The 18671-nt window shown below is 51.7% G+C and overlaps 1 protein-coding gene across 2 annotated transcripts in view; it reads right to left on the bottom strand.

Moving 5' to 3' along the window:
• Positions 1–2001: 2001 nt before the first annotated feature.
• The window catches only part of SMYD1 (SET and MYND domain containing 1), a 40639-nt gene continuing 23969 nt past the window's right edge, over positions 2002–18671 (bottom strand). For both annotated transcript variants that reach the window (XM_068167629.1, XM_068167630.1), the window contains 4 exons: positions 14053–14145; positions 13735–13898; positions 11716–11884; positions 2002–2384 (listed from right to left, as the gene is read on the bottom strand). In XM_068167629.1, coding sequence (XP_068023730.1) covers positions 2226–2384; positions 11716–11884; positions 13735–13898; positions 14053–14145 — 585 coding nt within the window. In that variant the 3' untranslated portion in view covers positions 2002–2225. The remainder of the gene's footprint in view (positions 2385–11715; positions 11885–13734; positions 13899–14052; positions 14146–18671) is intronic.

Here is an 18671-nt window from a genome sequence, read left to right as displayed (position 1 = left end):
GGCCTGCACAGCTCTGCCAGGGGGAAGGAGAGTTTTTTTCTCCTGACAGGAGAAGGGCACTGGCTGCTCACAGTGTAGGGACAGAAGGAGCACCAAGGTCACCTCCCAGGCTGTTGCTTGCTGCTGAAGGCTGTGTGCAGATGTGGCTTTCTGCTGCACAGAGGAGAGGAAACTTCTCTTAGCTGCCTTTCCAAGGCCTGTGCTGGGATGACAACTGGGAATGATCACTGGGAGATGGGTCCCGGGCTTGTGTGAGGCACCTAGCAGGGATGATGTCCTTACAAATGCTCAAAGCTGATGAGGATGTTAGGGAAGCAAGACAAGGCCTTTCCCACCTCCTCCTGCATCCCCAGCACGTGCCACCAATTTGTCCTCAGGTTCAGCTCTCCACTGACTCCTCTCTCCTCAGGGGAGGCTCTCCTCTGACAGGTCAGCATTGATCCTCTTGCTGAGAACTGACCAATGTGGATTGCCACAGCAGATGGGCACCCCAAGGACAAACAGCAGGGCTTAGCTCAACAGCACCTACAAAGCAGATGCTGGGCTACAGTGGACTCAGATCTGCAGAAACGTCAACAAAATCTCTGAGTAAATGCAAAGAGGAAAAGCTGATCCTGCTTTCTTGCTCTTCTGCTGGGGAGCAGGTGTGGGAGTCTTAAACAAACCTTCTCTTCATCTCCTGGCTGCCACTGAAGGTCTGGTGCAGAGAAGTTGGACTTCACAGAGTGCAAAGCCCTGGTTCTATCTAGACCTCCAAGCACTGCCTTGAGATGTTCCCTCAGTTCTCTCTGCTGCCCACTGGCAGCTCACTCATGGGCCTTCACTTTTTAGCTCTGTAAAACTGATTGAACCCCTGCCCAAGCTGAGAGGCAGGTGCTGAAAGGCACCCCAGCCCCCAGCTCACCCTGAAGGTGATCAAAGGTGACCTTTCCTCCCTGGAAACCATTTGTGCAGGCAGAGCAATCCACACAGCCAGAGCAACTGGCTTTTGGCACGGACTCCTCAGAGGCACCTGCTGCAATCACTGCAGCCATTTCCTGGGTTGTAACTAAGGAGTCTCCTTCACTCTGATTAATTTATCCTCATGGAGGAAACCCACCAAGTGCCACTTGCAAATTGCTGGCATCAGGATGTTGCCCCTTGTGGTGGGTTAATGCCCATCCTGAGAACAGGGGGGAGGGCTCAGAGTGCTTTGCCCTTTCTGCAGGGCGTTTGCTCCCCCACCCCACCCACCCCAGGAAACTGAGTCTGTTCCACTCCCCGCTCCCTGCCCAGCTAGGGTATAGAAGGGATGACATTAGCCATTAGCTCTGCTTTTTGGCTCCTGCCTCTCCTGGATGAGAGCTACTGCAGCTGCCTTCCTGTTCCTCTGCCACGTGGTCAGGCCTGATCCTTCTCCCTGCTGCCTCTGCGCCTCTTCAGAGAGAGACTGGTTTTGTATTCTTGGTTTTTTTTCCCCTCCCATCCATGTTCCTTGCCCTTGTGAGCCTTACTTGTTATTGTTATATATATATATATATATATTGCTTAAGGAAAACTCTTTACCTCTCTACTTCCAGGCCAACTCCAAATTATTGTTTGGTGGATTTGCTCCTTCCCTTTCCTTTTTTTTCCTCTCTATTGGGAGGGAGGAGGGGGGGAGCGGGGAAGAGATTCTCAGCCTTGCCCCCATCTGAGATCTTAACTCCCAGTTAAGGCTCAAACCACTACACCCCTGCAGCATTAGGTGCAGAAGCATCTTGCAGCATCAGAAACACCAGCCCTGGCTCTTGCTCAGGCTCCACTCAATGCCCACAGGCATATCTAACTCTTTTTGGAACCAGCTTCCCACTCCTACCATCCCTTGGTCAAACACCCATGGACATCACAGTGAAGCAATGATGGCAGCACGAGAAAGTGATGGGGAAACAAAAACCACTCAGGAAAGAATCAGTTCCAATGTAACTGAGACCTCAGGGGCAGGGCTGGTGTGGAGAGAACAGAAATGGTTTTCCAACAGGCTTTCTGGCTTTGGTTTTTAATGCTAGTGGTGGAAAAAAAAAAAAGATGTTGTTTCTGCCAGGATCTCTTCTGCTTTGCAGGCCCAGCAGAGCTCTCAGGACTCTCTCCTAGCAGGTCCATGCTGTCAGTCTGGTGCCACTGGAAACAAGAGTTGAGGATAGGTCCCAGCATTCCTAACGCTGGGAACACGATCCCACAGGCATGGATTTGGGTCAAGCCAGGCTTCATTCCTTCTTGTGGAAGAGGCTTGGTGAGGTCTCATTGCTGGGTTCAGGCATGACTGTGATCTTCTGGTTTTTGAGGGCAGCTTCCCTCATCTTGTAGTACATGAACTCGTTCTGCTGGAACATGCGCAGCTCCATCTCCGTCTGGACACGCATGACCTGCAGGGCACAGCAGGGCACAGCCTGTGAGGCAGAGCACCTCTGGGGGAGCAAACAAGGGGCACTGTCCTAGGCCATGGCATGGCATGCAGCTGGCCCTAGATGACCCCTCAGCAGGACAGAGGTATGCAGATACTTTCTCCAACCTGGTTGCCTGTGAACTGTGAAGGTGAAGAGGCCCTTCCTGCACTCACCTCTCCCACAGGCTGCTGGGGAGCCTCATTCCGCCACACCTGACACAGGTCCTGGAGGTGATGCCACGCAGAGACAGGTACAGAGGGCATTTCCCACCCACAGCTTGGCCTTCACCCTCCTCTGCAGGAGGAGGCAGAGCAGAGGAGAACGATGCTCAGCCCCTTTTCAGCCATGACACAGCTGCACCTCCTGCATCCCAGGACTGGCCAGGAGCACTCACCCCCAGAGCTGCACTCCAGCAGAGGCTCAGGAGCCTTTGGACCTGCCTGTGAGTTGATTGAAACCCTTGGCCTTGAGCTGTGAGTTGATTGAAAACCTTGGCACAGAGATAAGCAACTGCCAGTGTCCATTCTTTGCCTCCTCAGTAGGTGGGAAGGGAGATATGGAAATGGAGGTGCTGAGTTCAGCCTCTGCCATCCACAGGGAAGCAGTCAGCAGCCAGGTTGGCCTTAGGTACAAGGTACTGGTGATAGGAAACTGCACTGAGACAGGTTAAGCTCTGCTGCAGTGGGGACTAAGCAGGAAAGGATTTCATTCACAGTCACAGACTGCAGTGGGTTGGAAGGGAGCCTCCAAGGGCATCTTGGCCAAGCCCCCTGCAGGCAGCAAGAGCAGGCTGCCCAGGGACACATCCACGCTGATCCTGAATGTCTCTAGGGACAGAGCCTCAACCCCATCCCTGGGCAGCCTGTTCCAGTGTCTCCCCAGCCTCACTGTGCAGAACTTCCTCCTCATGTCCAACCTAACTCTGCCCTGCTCCACTTTCAAACCATTACCACTCAGCCTATCCCCACAGCCCCTTCTGAACAGTCCCTCCCCAGCCTGCCTTTATGGTCTCATGCACTTTTTGTTGTTAATAAAGGAGAGTTCTTTAAAGCCAACAACTCAGGTGAGTTACAGCAATGGCAGATCCCCCCTGTGGCTGTAGAGAGTCCATCAAAGATGAGCAGCTGAAATCCCTGGAGCCTGCAGCTCTCAGCCCTAAGCTAGGCAATACAGCTGCCAGTCCCCATGCAGCTTAGAGGGACTGAGGGTGGGGGGAGAATAGGAATGGACACCAGTATAGAAAACCGGTTGGTCAAGTGGGAGCATCCATCACATGTCGAGTCAGCACAGTCAGGCTGTGATGCCATCCACCCCAGAGAGCCACTGGGCTGTGTGAAGAGTGGGAAACTCTGGCTTTGGGCACAGCAGTGCCAAAGAAGATTTAGGAGCTGTGACCGTTTGAGGCTGTCCCCTTAAGGAAGGGGACATTGGGGCTGAATGTTTATAAACGAAAGACAGATCTAAACTAATTTCATTGGTAGATTGGGAGAAAGCACCTTTGAACTTGAGAGTACAGCAGAGTGTTCTGGGCAGTCCAGCACTTCTTTTTCTTCCTTGCGGCAGCTTGCAGCTTTCTGGGCTTTCGGCCAGGCTGACCTTGAAACTGATAAACTGCAAGGCCTGTATTAACTGCTTTCCAATTAACAACTGCTCCTTTTTTCTCTCTCTAACCCTCTCTGGGGAAAAGGGGAGAGAAGGGGGATACAGGGGTGGGGAGCCCTCCTCATCAGAGGAGGGAAATCTCATTTCTGTGTCACTTTCTTGTATATTTCTGTATATATTGTAAATACTGTAAATTCTGTATATATTTCCCTGCGTTCCCTAAACTGCTTTGTAAATACAGCACATTCCTCTTGCTAATCTGGCTGTGCCTTTTTTTTTCCTTTCAATTTTCTTCCCTTTACTTACGGGGGGGAGAAGGCCCGGCCTTTCCCCCAACCCTATGACATTTTTTCTTGGTGCCCAACGTGGGGCAGATAATTAGCTTGATTTATTGCTTTATTGTTTTATTGGTTTAGTGTTTTATAGCCGGATTAGCAAACATGAAGGTACTGTGGGTTTTAGAACACTTTTTTTTTTTCAATTTTTGGGGCTCTGGTTTACAGATATTGTTTGGGTTTGATTCTGGATTACCTGGGTAAATATTTGGTGCGGACAATTTATCTGTGGTTTATGTATAGAGTTAGATGATGGTATGGAAAATGTGTTGATTTCTTATGGCCGGCGAGATATAGAAATGTGACCTCTAGCACTCTCCCAATTGAGATAAAAGGCTTTAAGACTCCGCCGGAGGAGAGAGTAACTTTAGGTGATGGCTGGGATCCAAAGGTGATTTATTTTATGGGTGTAATTCTGCTGCTGGTGATAATTATCGTGTATCTTCTGATTTCTCTGCGGCGGGAGAGGAAGATATCCAGAGTGTGTTTTGTTATTAAAACTAGATCAAAGAGAAAACGCCGTGGCTCTGGGTCAGTCCCAGAGACATCTAGTGATGAGGAGTGTGGAGAATCTGTGTCAGTTAAAAAGAGGGCTAAAAGTTAATTGGTAAAGCAGCCCTGAACAACTTTGCCACTGATTTTGGCAAGCTGCCAGGGGCGGCGGCAGGTATCAACATGGCACCTACTCCTTCTCCTCCTCCTTCTTCTTCTCCGTCAGCCATTAACAGAGCAACATCAGTTCTGCCCACTCTCTCGGTGGGACCAGAAGTCACTGCCCCAGCAGCTGATTTATCTCAGGACCTGTCAGCTTCTATTAAGGTGGCTGTAAATTCAAACACAGCTCCAGTTAAGGTGGCTGTTTTAAAGACTAGAAGTGGAAAGACCAAAGCTGATGGAGAAGAAGAGCAGGAGACTGATCCTGGTGAGGGGCCCTCTACTAGGAAAGATCCTGCTGAGGAAGAAGAAAAGATTTGTTTTAAAGATCTAGCTGACCTAGTGAGAGCAAAGCAGGATAGAGATGCAGCTAGGAAAGGAGCTGGCAAAGGTGGTTCTCAGCTTAAAGAGATCCTTGAGAAAATGGCAACAGGATTATTAGGACAACAAGTTGAGGGAGAAGAAGAAGATGATATTTTAGAATGTTCCTCGCCGCGTGAGGAATTGCGAAATGTCTGTAAAGATTACACCAGGGCAGATAAGGAGCCAGTTCTAGCTTGGCTTAGTAGGTGTTATGATACAGGTGCTCCAGCTCTAACAGTTGGAGACAAGTCAGCAGCTCAGTTAGGAACTCTCTCAAGGGACAATGGAATAGATAGACATCTAGGCAGGGTTCTCGGTAAGGTTAATCTGTGGATACGCCTTTTAATGGCGGTTGCCCTGAGATACCCTTCCCAAGATGATCTTCCATGGAATCCTAAACCCTGGACTACCATAGATGAGGGAATTAAGCGCTTGAGAGAATTTGCTGTTAGAGAGATACTCTATGGTGAACATGAAACTCTGAATCCTGATGACGTTCCTGTGGGTATTGGTCTTGCTAAAAAGATCATCAAACTTGCTCCTTCTAATTATGCAAACATTCTGGCAAGCAGAATTGTGTCAAGAAATTATGGTGGAGCTTCTCCTACGGTTGGCCAATTCAGTGATCAAATGAGACAATTGGAGGATAGCATGACACGTGTTTCTTTGGTTTCAGCCATTGAAACTCTGTCTGGAAAAATTGAGAGTTGCATGAAGGGTCTGAAAGATTCCATATACCAATTGGCACAGAAGGATAATTCTAATTCTTCCTCCAGGTGGATACAAGTTTCATCTGTGAGGAATAGACGTCCTCCAAGGAGGTTATTCCAAAACAGATAAAATCAAAACAGACCACCAAGGCAATCACGTAGGACTATTTGGATAACTCTGCGTGATCAGTTTGGTGAGAACATGAACCGCTGGGATGGCCAACCAACTTCTAATCTTTTCAGGAGACTGAGAGAACTGCAAAGTGGCAGAACCCAAGGTAACAATACCAGAAGGGTAGCTGTTACTTCCACAGTTCCCCAGAACAACTCTAGTAGCTCCAATAGTGGCTCCAGTTATAACATGCAAAGCTATAACACTGCACACTGTGCGCAATGCACATGTGGGCATGTTCCCCATAACTAGGGGTGCCCTGCCTTCCGCCAGAGGGAGGAGAGGGATAACAGAGATAACAGCATCTATTGGGATGTGTACATCCAGTGGCCTGGCACTTCACAATTTCGGAAGTACAGGGCCTTGGTTGACACAGGAGCTCAGTGCATCATAATACCATCAAATTACCAGGGATCAGAGTCTATAACTATTCTGGGAGTCACTGGTGGATCTCAAGAGTTAAGTAAGGTAGAGGTTAATATAAGTCTAACTGGTAAACAATGGAGGAAGCATACAGTTGTGACCGGACCTGATGCACCTTGTATTTTGGGAATTGATTTTCTGAGAGAAGGGCATTTCAAAGACCCTAGAGGTTACAAATGGGCTTTTGGAGTAGCTTCTATAGAAACTGACGGACAAAAACTGAAGCTGTCTCTTAGACCTGAGCTTTCTGATGAATCTGCAGTTGTGGGACAACACAAGATACAGGACATTAAATTGCCGGTTGCTTCTCAGACTGTGCATCACAGACAATACAGAACCAACCGTGACTCTTTGTTGCCCATTCAGAATCTGATTCGGCAGTTGGAGAGTCAGAAAGTCGTCAGCAAAACTCATTCACCTTTCAACAGTCCAGTGTGGCCTGTGCGGAAGCAGAATGGAGACTGGCGTCTGACAGTCGACTACTGAGCCCTAAATGAAGTGACACCACCTATGAGTGCAGCAGTGCCAGACATGATGGAGCTACAGTATGAGCTGGAATCCAAAGAGGCCAAATGGTATGCTACCATAGACATTGCTAATGCATTTTTCTCTATTCCCATAGCAGAGGAATGCAGGCCTCAGTTTGCCTTCACCTGGAGAGGAATCCAGTACACTTCCAACAGACTGCCAATGGGCTGGATCCACAGCTCAAGCATCTGTCATGCAGTGATCCACGATGCTCTGGAGAAAGGAGGTGCTCCAGAACACATCCAGTTCATCGATGATATCATTGTCTGGGGTAAAACTGCTGAGGAAGTCTTCGAGAAAGGTAACAAAATCATTGACATTCTGCTGAATGCAGGTTTTGCCATCAAGCGAGACAAGGTGAAAGGACCTACCACAGAGATTCAGTTTCTGGGAGTGCGATGGCAGGATGGACACCGACACATTCCAGTGGATGTGGTAAATAGAGTGTCTACCATGGCAAATCCCACAAACAAGCAAGAGACCCTATGTTTCTTGGGGATAGTGGGATTCTGGAGACTGCACATTCCTGGATACAGTCAGATTGTGAAACCTCTGTATGATGTGACTCGAAAGAGAAACAGTTTCCACTGGGGAGCTGAACAACAAGTAACCTTTGACCAGATAAAGCAAGAGGTAGTTCAAGCAATGGGTCTGGGACCTGTCTGAGATGGTCCAGACATGAAGAACATTTCGTACACGGCTGCAAGTGACAATGGACCAACCTGGTGCTTGTGGCAAAGAGCTCCAGGTGAGACACGTGGACGACCTCTTGGTTTCTGGAGTCGAGGTTACAGAGGTTCAGAGGCTAATTATACTCCAACAGAGAAGGAAATTTTAGCTGCCTATGAAGGATTAAAAGCAGCTTCTGAAGTAATTGGAACTGAGTCACAACTTCTCTTAGCTCCCAGATTACCAGTTTTGAATTGGATGTTCACAGGCAAAGGCTTCACACCACATCATGCCACAGACTCAACATGGTCTAAGTGGACGACTCTGATAACACAGAGAGCTCGAATGGGAAATCTTGAAAGACCTGGTCTAGTGGAGGTGATCTCAAGTTGGCCTGAAGGTACCAAGTGTGCTAAACCTCCAGAGGAGAAAGTGACTCATGCTGAGGAAGCTCCTCCTTACAATGACCTTTCTGATGATGAAAAGAAATATGCTTTATTCACAGATGGTTCCTGTCGTCTTGTTGGAAACAAGCGAAGGTGGAAGTCTGCAGTGTGGAGTCCAACACGCCGAGTTGCAGAGGCGAAGGATGGAGAAGGAGAATCCAGTCAGTTCGCAGAGGTAAAAGCTGTCCAGCTAGCTCTCGACGTGGCTGAACGTGAGAGATGGCCAAAGCTTTATCTCTACACCGACTCATGGATGGTAGCCAATGCTCTATGGGGTTGGCTAAAGAACTGGAAGAAGAGTGGTTGGCAGAGGAAAGGAAAACCCATTTGGGCAGCAGACCTGTGGCAGGACATTGCTGATCGAATCGAGAGAATTCCAGTGAAAGTGAGACACATTGATGCTCACATTCCTAAGAGCAAAGCTACTGAGGAACAGCAACACAACCATCAGGCAGATCTAGCTGCAAGAGTTTCTCAAGCAGACATGGACTCTAATCTTGATCTCAACTGGAAACACCAAGGTGAGATATTCGCTCAGTGGGCTCATGATTCGTCAGGACATCAAGGCAGAGATGCAACATACCAATGGGCTCGTGACAGATCCATAGACATTTCCATGGATGCTATCACACAAGTCATCCATGACTGTGACATTTGTGCTGCTATTAAGCAGGCAAAACGACTTAAGCACTTGTGGTATGGTGACAGATGGTCCAAGTACAAGTATGGTGAAGCTTGGCAGATTGATTACATCACTCTACCACGTTCTCGTTCTGGTAAGCAATACGTGCTTACTATGGTAGAGGCAAACACTGGATGGTTGGAAACTTATCCAGTTCCACATGCAACTGCACGCAACACCATTCTCGGTCTGGAGAGACAGATCCTGTGGAGACACGGAACTCCAGAGAGGATTGAGTCAGACAACGGAACTCATTTCAAGAACAACCTTGTAAAGAACTGGGCAAAAGAGCACGGTATTGAGTGGATATTCCATATTCCTTACTATGCACCAGCTGCAGGGAAGATTGAAGGCTACAACGGTTTGTTGAAGACCACTCTTAAAGCCATGGGGGGTGGATCTTTGAAAAACTGGGAAAAACATTTAGCACAAGCAACCTGGCTGGTAAATAGTAGAGGTTCAGTGAATCGAGCTGGACCTGCACATTCAGATTTGCTACAGAAAGTGGAAGGTGATAGAGTTCCTGTTGTTAGAGAAAAGAATCTGTTAGGTAAAACTGTTTGAGTATTTTTTCCCTCAGGAGAGGCTAAGCCTGTCCGAGGGGTGGTTTCAGTTGAAGGTCTGGGTCACACTTACTGGGTAATGCAAGAGAATAGTGAAATTCAGTGTATTCCACAAAGAAACTTAACTTTAGCTGAAAGAGGTTAATTTCAAACTGTTGTACAGCTACATCATGTCCAAAGGAAGAATCAATGAGGAATCTACGGTGCACAAACCCTGAGAACCCTGAGGCCCCTGAGTCAACTAAGAAACCCTGAGAATCCCTGTTTCCCTTTTCTTCGCTTCCTTGGCGAAGAAACGAACTGTTTTCCATTTTTCTCATTTTCTGATTTTCTTGGACTTTTGAATCATCTACATCTGAGCATAGCTGGAATGGACTAAGAACTTTACTCATGAACTGTAAGTGTCATCTTGGATTGGATGGACAGTATGAACAGCCAATGAAATTCTTTAGAAGGGGTGGACTGTGACCGTTTGAGGCTGTCCCTTTAAGGAAGGAGACATTGGGGCTGAATGTTTATAAATGAAAGACAGATCTAAACTAATTTCATTGGTAGATTGGGAGAAAGCACCTTTTGAACTGGGAGTACAGCAGAGTGTTCTGGGCAGTCCAGCACTTCTTTTTCTTCCTTGCGGCAGCTTGCAGCTTTCTGGGCTTTCGGCCAGGCTGACCTTGAAACTGATAAACTGCAAGGCCTGTATTAACTGCTTTCCAATTAACAACTGCTCCTTTTTTCTCTCTCTTTCTAACCCTCTCTGGGGAAAAGGGGAGAGAAGGGGGATACAGGGGTGGGGAGCCCTCCTCATCAGAGGAGGGAAATCTCATTTCTGTGTCACTCTGTTGTATATTTCTGTATATATTGTAAATACTGTAAATTCTGTATATATTTCCCTGTGTTCCCTAAACTGCTTTGTAAATACAGCACATTCCTTTTGCTAATCCGGCTGTGCATTTTTTTTTCCTTCCAATTTTCTTCCCTTTACTTACAGGGGGGGGAGAAGGCCTGGCCTTTCCCCCAACCCTACGACAGGAGCTCAGAGGCCATTTGTAATGGTGCAGGAGAAAAGCTGTTCCTGCAGTCAGTGGCCCCATGTGGTGTTCCCCAGGGCAGGGTACTGGGACCAGCTCTAACATCTTCATCAGAGAGCTGGGTGAGGGGATTGAGGCAGTTTGCAGGTGACACCAGTTTGGGTGGCAGTGGTGATCTGCTGGAGGGTAGGGAGGCTCTGCAGAGGGACCTGGCCAGGCTGGATCCATGGGGTGAGGTCAGTGGCATAAGGTTCAACAAGGCCAAGTGCTGGGTCCTGCACCTGGGTCACAACAACCCCAAGCAACACTCCAGACTTGGGGCAAGCAGCCCAGTGGAAAAGGATCTGGGGGTGCTGGTTGACAGCTGCTGAACATGAGCCAGAGGGTGCCCAGGGAGCCAAGAAGGCCACCAGCATCCTGGCCTGGATCAAGAGCAGTGTGGCCAGCAGGAGTAGGGGCATGATGGTGCCCCTCTACCAGGCACTGGTGAGGCCACAGCTTGAGCTCTGGGTTCAGTTCTGGGCACCACAGTATGGGAAAGGCATTGAGGTGCTGGAGGGTGTCCAGAGAAGAGCAGTGAGGCTGGGGAGGGGGTTGGAGGCTGTCATACAAGAAGCAGCTGAGGGAGCTGGGGGTGTTTAGTGTGGCAAAGAGGAGGCTGAGGGAGACCTCATTGCTCTCTGCAGCTCCCTGAGAGGAGGCTGCATTGAGGTGGGGGTTGGGCTCTGCTCCCTAGGCTCAGGTGAGAGAACGAGGGGAAGTATGCCACTTCACATGGCCACTTCCCCTCCCTTGTGCCAGGGAAGGCTTAGGTTGGAGTGCAGGAAAATTTTCTTTGCTGCAGAGTGGTCAGGGACTGGCAGAGGCTGCCCAGGGAGGTGGTGGAGTCCCATGCCTGGAGGTGTTCAAGAAGCTGTAGCTGTGGTGCTTCAGGATATGGTTTAGGGGTCCTGGTATTTGGGTTATGGTTGGACTCAATGACCTTAGAGGTCTTTTCCACCCCCAATGACTCTGTGATCCCTAGGGAATGCCTCAGCACCAGCAGCAAGCAGTCAGTGCTCCATACCTCCCTCAGTTCTTACAGAGCAGTTTGAAGCAGACAGACTGCAGAGACAAGACAGGAGGTGGCACCTACCTCCAGATCCTTGGTGATGGGGTGGGAAGGTCCATGGGTGATGAGGAGGATGGCGTAGGCTTTGCAGATGAGCCCATGCCCTGCTTCGATGAGCCCGGCGTGCCAGTGCGTCACCCCCGCCCGCATCAGCGCCATGCCCAGCTGGGCGTTGTTGGGGTGATAGATTTTCCTGGGGAAACAGTGGAGAATTGCAGCTCAGGAGAGCTCTTTGCCAGTGGGGTGATGTGTTTGGCAGGGAGCAGATTGTTCACTCCAGAGGCTGCTGTGTTCGGTGCACTGAAGCAGGCAGCCCAGCTCAGCCAGGGGCAGGCATGAGTGGCACAAAGCCGGGAGCAGGGCACAAGCTGTCGTGAGACAAGGTGAGCACCCTGTGAGCAGGGACAGCTGGGCACCTGGGCTGGAGAATGCCAAGCTCTGTCATGCCATGTTATTTTAGCACATCTGACCCTGCAGCCCAGATGGCACCAACTTAGCTTCAGACATTCAGTGCCTAAATTGAGGCTGCAACAGCCACTGCTGTCTTAGTCAGAGGGAGCAGAGAAACAGGCTCCAGAAGCTCCAGAAATGTTCATCTCTGCCCCGGGAGACACATCCCTACCTCTGGGGACTCAGATCACTCTCCTATGGTCAGTACCCAAGGTGGGAAAAATGAAACCTGGCCTTTATATCTTATTTCAGAACTGAGGCAGAGTTAGAGGCTGCTTGGACTTACCCAAACCCTGCTTTGAAGGGTTTGCTTGGCACCTGGAGCTGGCAGCCCTTAAAGCAAGGAGGTACTGCATCCCTCCTCCTGGACTGGAAAACAGAGGGACAGAGAGGGCAGGCAATGCCCTCTGTCATTCAGCTAGCTGAGTGCCAGGGCTGGGATGGGAAGGGGCTTGTCAGGCCTGCAAGCCAGGGAGGTGACTCTCTCACCCCTCTGAAAAAGGACAAAATATCCCAGGCCTTTTGGGGTGAAATTGGCCAAAAAAAGACAAGCAATGTGCTCAGCAGGGAGCTAAATGAGATGGTGAAATGGGATTTTCTCTCTTCTCCAGGGTTTTCACTGCCTTGCAATAATGATTTGTTTCTTTTGAATGCTCAGTAAAACCTGCAGTAAAACCTCAGCAATACTGAAGTGCTTCAGCTTGGCTCTGAGCTTTGCCCAGCATCTGTGTGAACTAAGCCTGAATTCATTTCTGCTCACTGAGCTTCTGCCACAGACCTTGTGTTACTTACCCAGACAAAAATCTATGGATTAATCAGGAGTGAGGGGAGCTGGGGCTTGGAGCTGGGAGCAGAGGAGCCTGAGGGCTGCCCTCAGTGCTGGGATAAAGATGTGCAGGGCTGGAGCCAGGCTCTGCTCAGGGATGGCCAAGGACAGCACAAGGGGCACTGGGGGCAAGCTGGAGCAGAGGAGCTGCCAAGGGAACAGGAGGGAAAACTTTGTCCCTGGGAGGGTGCTGGAGCCTGGAGCAGGCTGCCCAGAGAGGTTGTGGAGTCTCCTGCTCTGGAGCCTTTCCAGCCCCACCTGGATGTGTTCTGGGTGCCCTGCCCTGGGTGCCCTGCTCTGGCAGGGGGTTGGGCTGGGTGAGCTCTGGAGGTCCCTTCCAACCCCTCCCATTCTGTGGTTCTCTGCTCTCTTGAGCAGGAGCCATTTGCCATGGTTTACTCTGCACCTTTTCAACAACTCTTTACTCTGCAACTTCTCCTGCCTGCAGGGTAGAGTGGAACAGGACATCTCCTGTGAGGGCAGCCTCTCTGTCCTGCACCTAGGATGGGTCTTGCTACTAGGGCAGCCCTAAGATGCTGCTGAGACAGAACAAAAAAGCTAATGAAAGATGTACCCAACCAGTTTGTCTGTTACTGACAAGATGTTTGGGAGCTCTTGTGCATCCCAGAAGGGGTCCCTCTCTGTCTGGTGATACAACCAGGTCCCAGTCTGAATGCCAGCACTGATGGGAGCAAATGGGTTCCTGTAGCACACTGCCTGGCATTGCATAACCACAGAGAGCTGCCAGAAACAAGGCACAGACATACAGGTAGCCATCCACCATCCTCTTGGCGTAGTCAGCTGCTTCCTCAAACATCTGGAGGTAGGAGAGCACCTCAGAGGCAATGCTGAGGATCTTCAGGAGGTAGATGTTGGTGTCCCCCAGCACTGCCTCCTGTTTCTTCAGGCACTCCCGGCACAGCTTCACGACCTGCACCGGAGGAAGCAAGGAGAGGGAGAGCAAAGTCAGCCCCAAGCAGAGAGAGTTATTCAGCTGACAGAAGTGGGAGGTTGTTTGATCCTCCCAGCACCAGTGCAGAGGGGGTCAGGCCCTGCTGTCCCTGGCAGTGCTGCAAAGGGCTCACCTCGTGGTACAGTCCTTCCATCCTGGCCTTGTTGATCTTCTCCAGCGTGTCCTTGGAGAGCTGCACCACCTCCTTCACTGCTTCTGCAGAAGGCTGGGGACAATGTCAGGGAAACCAGTGAGGAAAAGGCAGTGCCTGGCACATGCCCAAACACCCTGGCTGAAGGGATGCTGGTTCCAGAGTCTGGGAACCCAGACCAGCTCAGTGGGCTGCTTCCCACACCGCCTGCTGGTCCTACATCCCAGAGCGCCTCTCAGACCTGCCCAAGGCTGGGCTGGAAAGGTCTCCACCACCAAGCTGGGAGCTGAAGCTCCTGCTGACTTCAGCAAGAGTGGTGCTGCCCAGGGTGGTGGCCAGGTACATCTGGCATAGAGAACTTGGTTCCTCAACTCTTCTCCCCACTTCCCTCCACCAGAAAAGGGTCAGAACTGGCCCTGCAGCTGGGAGTTCTCACAAGATTCCAAGGAGCCTGTGAAAGCCACAGGCAGGTATGTGTCAGCTGCTCCCAGTGCAGCTGCTTGGGAGAAACACAGAATACAGAATTGACCAGCTTGGAAAAGACCTTAGAGATCATCAAGTCCAACCTAACACCATCTAATCAACTAAACCATGGCACCAAGTGCCACATCCAGGCTCTTCCTAAACACCTCCAGGGATGTGGACTCCACCACCTCCCTGGGCAGCACATCCCAATGGCCAATCACTCTTGCTGGGAAGAACTTTCTCCTCACCTCCAGCCTAAACATCCCCTGGCACAGCTGGAGACTGTGTCCTCTTGTTCTGGTGCTGGTTCCCTGCCTGGGAGAAGAGACCAACCCCCACCTGGCTACAACCTCCCTTCAGGGAGTTGGAGAGAGCAATGAGGTCTCCCCTGAGCCTCCTCTTCTCCAGGCTAAGCAACCCCAGCTCCCTCAGCCTCTCCTCACAGGGCTGTGCTCCAGACCCCTCCCCAGCTTTGTTGCTCTTCTCTGGACACCTTCCAGCAGCTCAATATCTTTCCTAACCTGAGGAGCCCAGAACTGGACACAGGACTCAAGGTGTGGCCTAACCAGTGCTGAGCACAGGGCACAATGACTTCCCTGCTCCTGCTGGCCACACTGTTCCTGATGCAGGCCAGGATGCCCTTGGCCTTCTTGGCCCCCTGGGCACACTGCTGGCTCATGTTCAGCTGCTGTCACCCAGTATCCCCAGGTCCCTCTCTGCCTGGCTGCTCTCAGCCACTCTGACCCCAGTCTGTAGCACTGCCTGGGGTTGTTGTGGCCAATGTGCAGCACCTGGCACTTGGATGTGTTCAATCTCCTGCCCTTGGCCTCTGCCCATCTGCCCAGCCTGTCCAGGTCCCTCTGCAGAGCCTCTCTACCCTCCAGCAGATCAACTCCTGCCCCCAGCTTGGTGTCACCTGCAAATTTACTGATGATGGACTCCATGCCCTCATCCAGATCATCAGTGAAGATATTGAACAGGCTGGGGCCCAGCACTGATCCCTGGGGCACACCACTGGTGCCTGGCTGCCAGCTGGCTGTGGCACCATTCACCACCACTCTCTTGGCTCAGCCTCCAGCCAGTTCCTAACCCAGCTCAGAGAGCTGCTGTCCCAGCCAGGGGCTGACAGCTTGGCCAGGAGTTTGCTGTGGGGGATGGTGTCAAAGGCCTTGCTGAAGTCCAGGCAGACCACATCCACAGCCTGCCCCACATCCCCCAGGCAGTCACCTGGGCATGGAAGGAGATCAGGTTGGTCAGGCAGGACCTGCCCTTCCTGAATCCATGCTGGCTGGGCCTGAGCCCTTGGCTCTTGAGTGAGGGCTGGGTGCAGTGAGGCTCAGGAAGGTCACCACACTTCCTCCTTCTGAACCAGGCTCTCCTTAGCTCCAGACACCATAAGCTGATCAGCCTCAGATTTCAGCTGCACCCAGAGAGTGCAGTGTGGTTTCTCACACACCTCAGAGGAGTTTGGATCTCACCATGCATTTGAAGATGTGGTTCACATCTGCCTGGGCAAGCACTGCCTAGCTGCCTGCTCTTCCTTCATGCAGTGCTGAAGCACAGCCCTGTGATACCCAGCCCCATCCTTCACCTCCTGCTGCTCTGAGCCTTTGAAACTTGCATTCCAAACCATTCCATGTGGCATGACTTTCCCTCCTGGAAACCTGGCATCTGACATCAGCCCACCAGCACAGGACTCCAGGAGCTTGTAGGAGAGCCTGCTCTGGAGACATGCCATAGGGAGCAGCCATGAGCCCAGGGCCTCTGGGTGTGGATCAGCAGAAACTCAACCTTGCTGTGAAGGACACAATGAGTGGAGCCAGGGCTGCAGAACTGTCCCAGTGTCTCTTCCCATGTCTGGTCAAGCAGACTTCTGGTAAGACTGAAGGAGAGGATGGAGCCATCCAGAGGGACCTGTGCAGGCTGGAGAGTGGCTGAGGAGAACCTCATGAGGTTCAATAAGGCACAGTGCAAGGTCCTGCACCTAGATCAGGGCAATCCTCAATACCAATCCAGGCTGGGGGTGATGAGACTGAGAGCAGCCCTGCAGAGAAGGCCTTGGGGGTGCTGGGGGGGAGAAGCTGGACAGGAGCCAGCAATGGGCACTGGCAGCACAGGAGGCCAAGGGCAGCCTGGGCTGCATCCAAAGCAGTGTGGCCAGAGCTGGAGAGAGAGGATCCTGCCCCTCTGCTCTGCTCTGGGGAGACCTCACCTGCAGGGCTGGGGCCAGATATGGGACCCCAGCACAAGAGGGAGAAAGGAAGGAAGTGAACTTCAGTTAGAACACTTTAGGTTGGAAGGGACCTTCAGAGGTCAGCTAGTCCATCCCCTGCAGTCAGCAGGGACACCTTCAGCTGTGTCACATCGTGTCCCTGACCTGGCATGCCTCCAGGGCTGGGGCATCCACCACCTCTGGGCACCCTGGCCCAGGGTCTCCCCACCCACAGCACCAAAAATTAATTCCTTCTATACAGTCTACATCTCTCCTCTTCCAGTTTAAAACCATCACCCCTTCCTCTGCCACCACAGGCCCTGTCTCAGCCTGGCCCCAGCTCTCTTAGAGGTCCCTTGAAGTACTGAGAAGCCACAGGTAAGGTCTCCCAGAATCCTTCTCTCCTCCAGGCTGAACAATTCCAGCTCCCTCACCCTGTGCTCACAGAAGAGAAGTTCTAGCCCTCTGATGGTTTCTGTAGTTCTACCCTTTGCCCTTGTGGCCTGTGCTCCAGGTGGGACACCACACACCCAGCCCCAGTAGCATGCAGGAGCCAGGAGGAGAAGCCAGGAGAGATCAGCACAGCCACAGGACTCCCAGAATAGGGACTTCCACAGCACCTTTCTCTAATCAAAACCCACTCTCGCCTCTCCCAAGAGCCCAAAGCTTGCTGCCAATATAAACAGAGAGAGTTTTGGCAGGGGTGAAGGGCAGGAGGTGAGAGCCATGGCTGAGCAGGCAGGCTGAGCCTCTGCTGGGCAGTGCAGAGCTTTCCATAGAATCATAGAAACATAGAATGGGTTGGGTAGGAAGGGACCTGAAAGTTCCTCTACTCCAACCCCTGCCCTGGGCAGGGACACCTCCCACCAGCACAGGCTGCTCAAGGCCTCATCCAGCCTGGCTTTGAACACCTCCAGGGAGGAGGCATCCACAGCCTCCCTGGGCAGCCTGTGCCAGAGTCTCCTCACCCTCACTGCCAAGAATCTCTTCCTCATCTCCAGTCTCAATCTCTCCTCTCCCAGCTCCAATCCATTGTTCCTCATCCTGACACTCCCAGCCCTTGTCCAGAGTCCCTTCCCAGCTCTCCTGGAGCCTTTCAGCTACTGGAAGGCTGCTCTGAGGTCTCCCTGGAGCCTTCTCCAGGCTGAAGAACTCCAACTCTCCCAGCCTGGCCCCACAGGGGAGGTTCTGCAGCCTCTGATCATCTCTGTGGTCTCCTCTGGAGCCTCTCCAGCAGCTCCAGGTTCTTCTTGTGCTGGGGGCCCAGAGCTGGAGGCAGTGCTGCAGGTGGGGGCTGAGCAGAGCAGAGCAGAGGGGCAGAATCCCCTCCCTGTGCTGCTGCTCTCCCTGCTCTGGCTGCAGCTCAGCACTCAGCTGGCTCTGGGCTGCCAGGGACCAGTGCTGGCTCCTGGGGACTTTGTCACCACCTGACTCCCCCAAGGCCTTCTCCTGCAGCCTGCTCTGGAGCCACTCCTCACCCAGCCTGGATTTGTGCTGGGGATTGCCCTGACCCAGATGCAGGACCTTGCCCTTGGCCTTGTTGTACTTCATGAGGTTGGCTTGGGCTCAGCTCTGCAGCCTGCCCAGGTCCCTCTGGAGGGATCCCTTCCCTCCAGCTGTCAGCCACACCACACAGCTTGGTGTCATCCACAGACTTGCTGAGGGTACCTCCATCCCAGTGTTCATGTCACTGGCAAAGATGTTAACCAGCAGTGGTCCCAGCACAGAGCCCTGAGGGACATCACTTGTCACTGCTCTCCATTTGGACACTGAGCCACTGACTGTCACCCTCTGAATGCAGCCCTCCAGCCAATTCCTCATGCAGGCAGTGACCAAGAGCTCCTGTAGGACAGTGTCAAAGGCTTTACACAATGTAGGGGAGCCAAGAGTCAGCTGTGGATGTAAACAAGGAGAACTTTGCTGC

Source organism: Melanerpes formicivorus, unplaced genomic scaffold (assembly GCF_026170545.1).
Source record: "Melanerpes formicivorus ecotype bairdi unplaced genomic scaffold, bMelFor1.0.p_v2 SCAF_121, whole genome shotgun sequence".
Classification (NCBI taxonomy): domain Eukaryota; kingdom Metazoa; phylum Chordata; class Aves; order Piciformes; family Picidae; genus Melanerpes; species Melanerpes formicivorus.
Note: the sequence above shows the minus strand (reverse complement) of the source record. Positions and strands in the feature narration are given on the sequence as shown.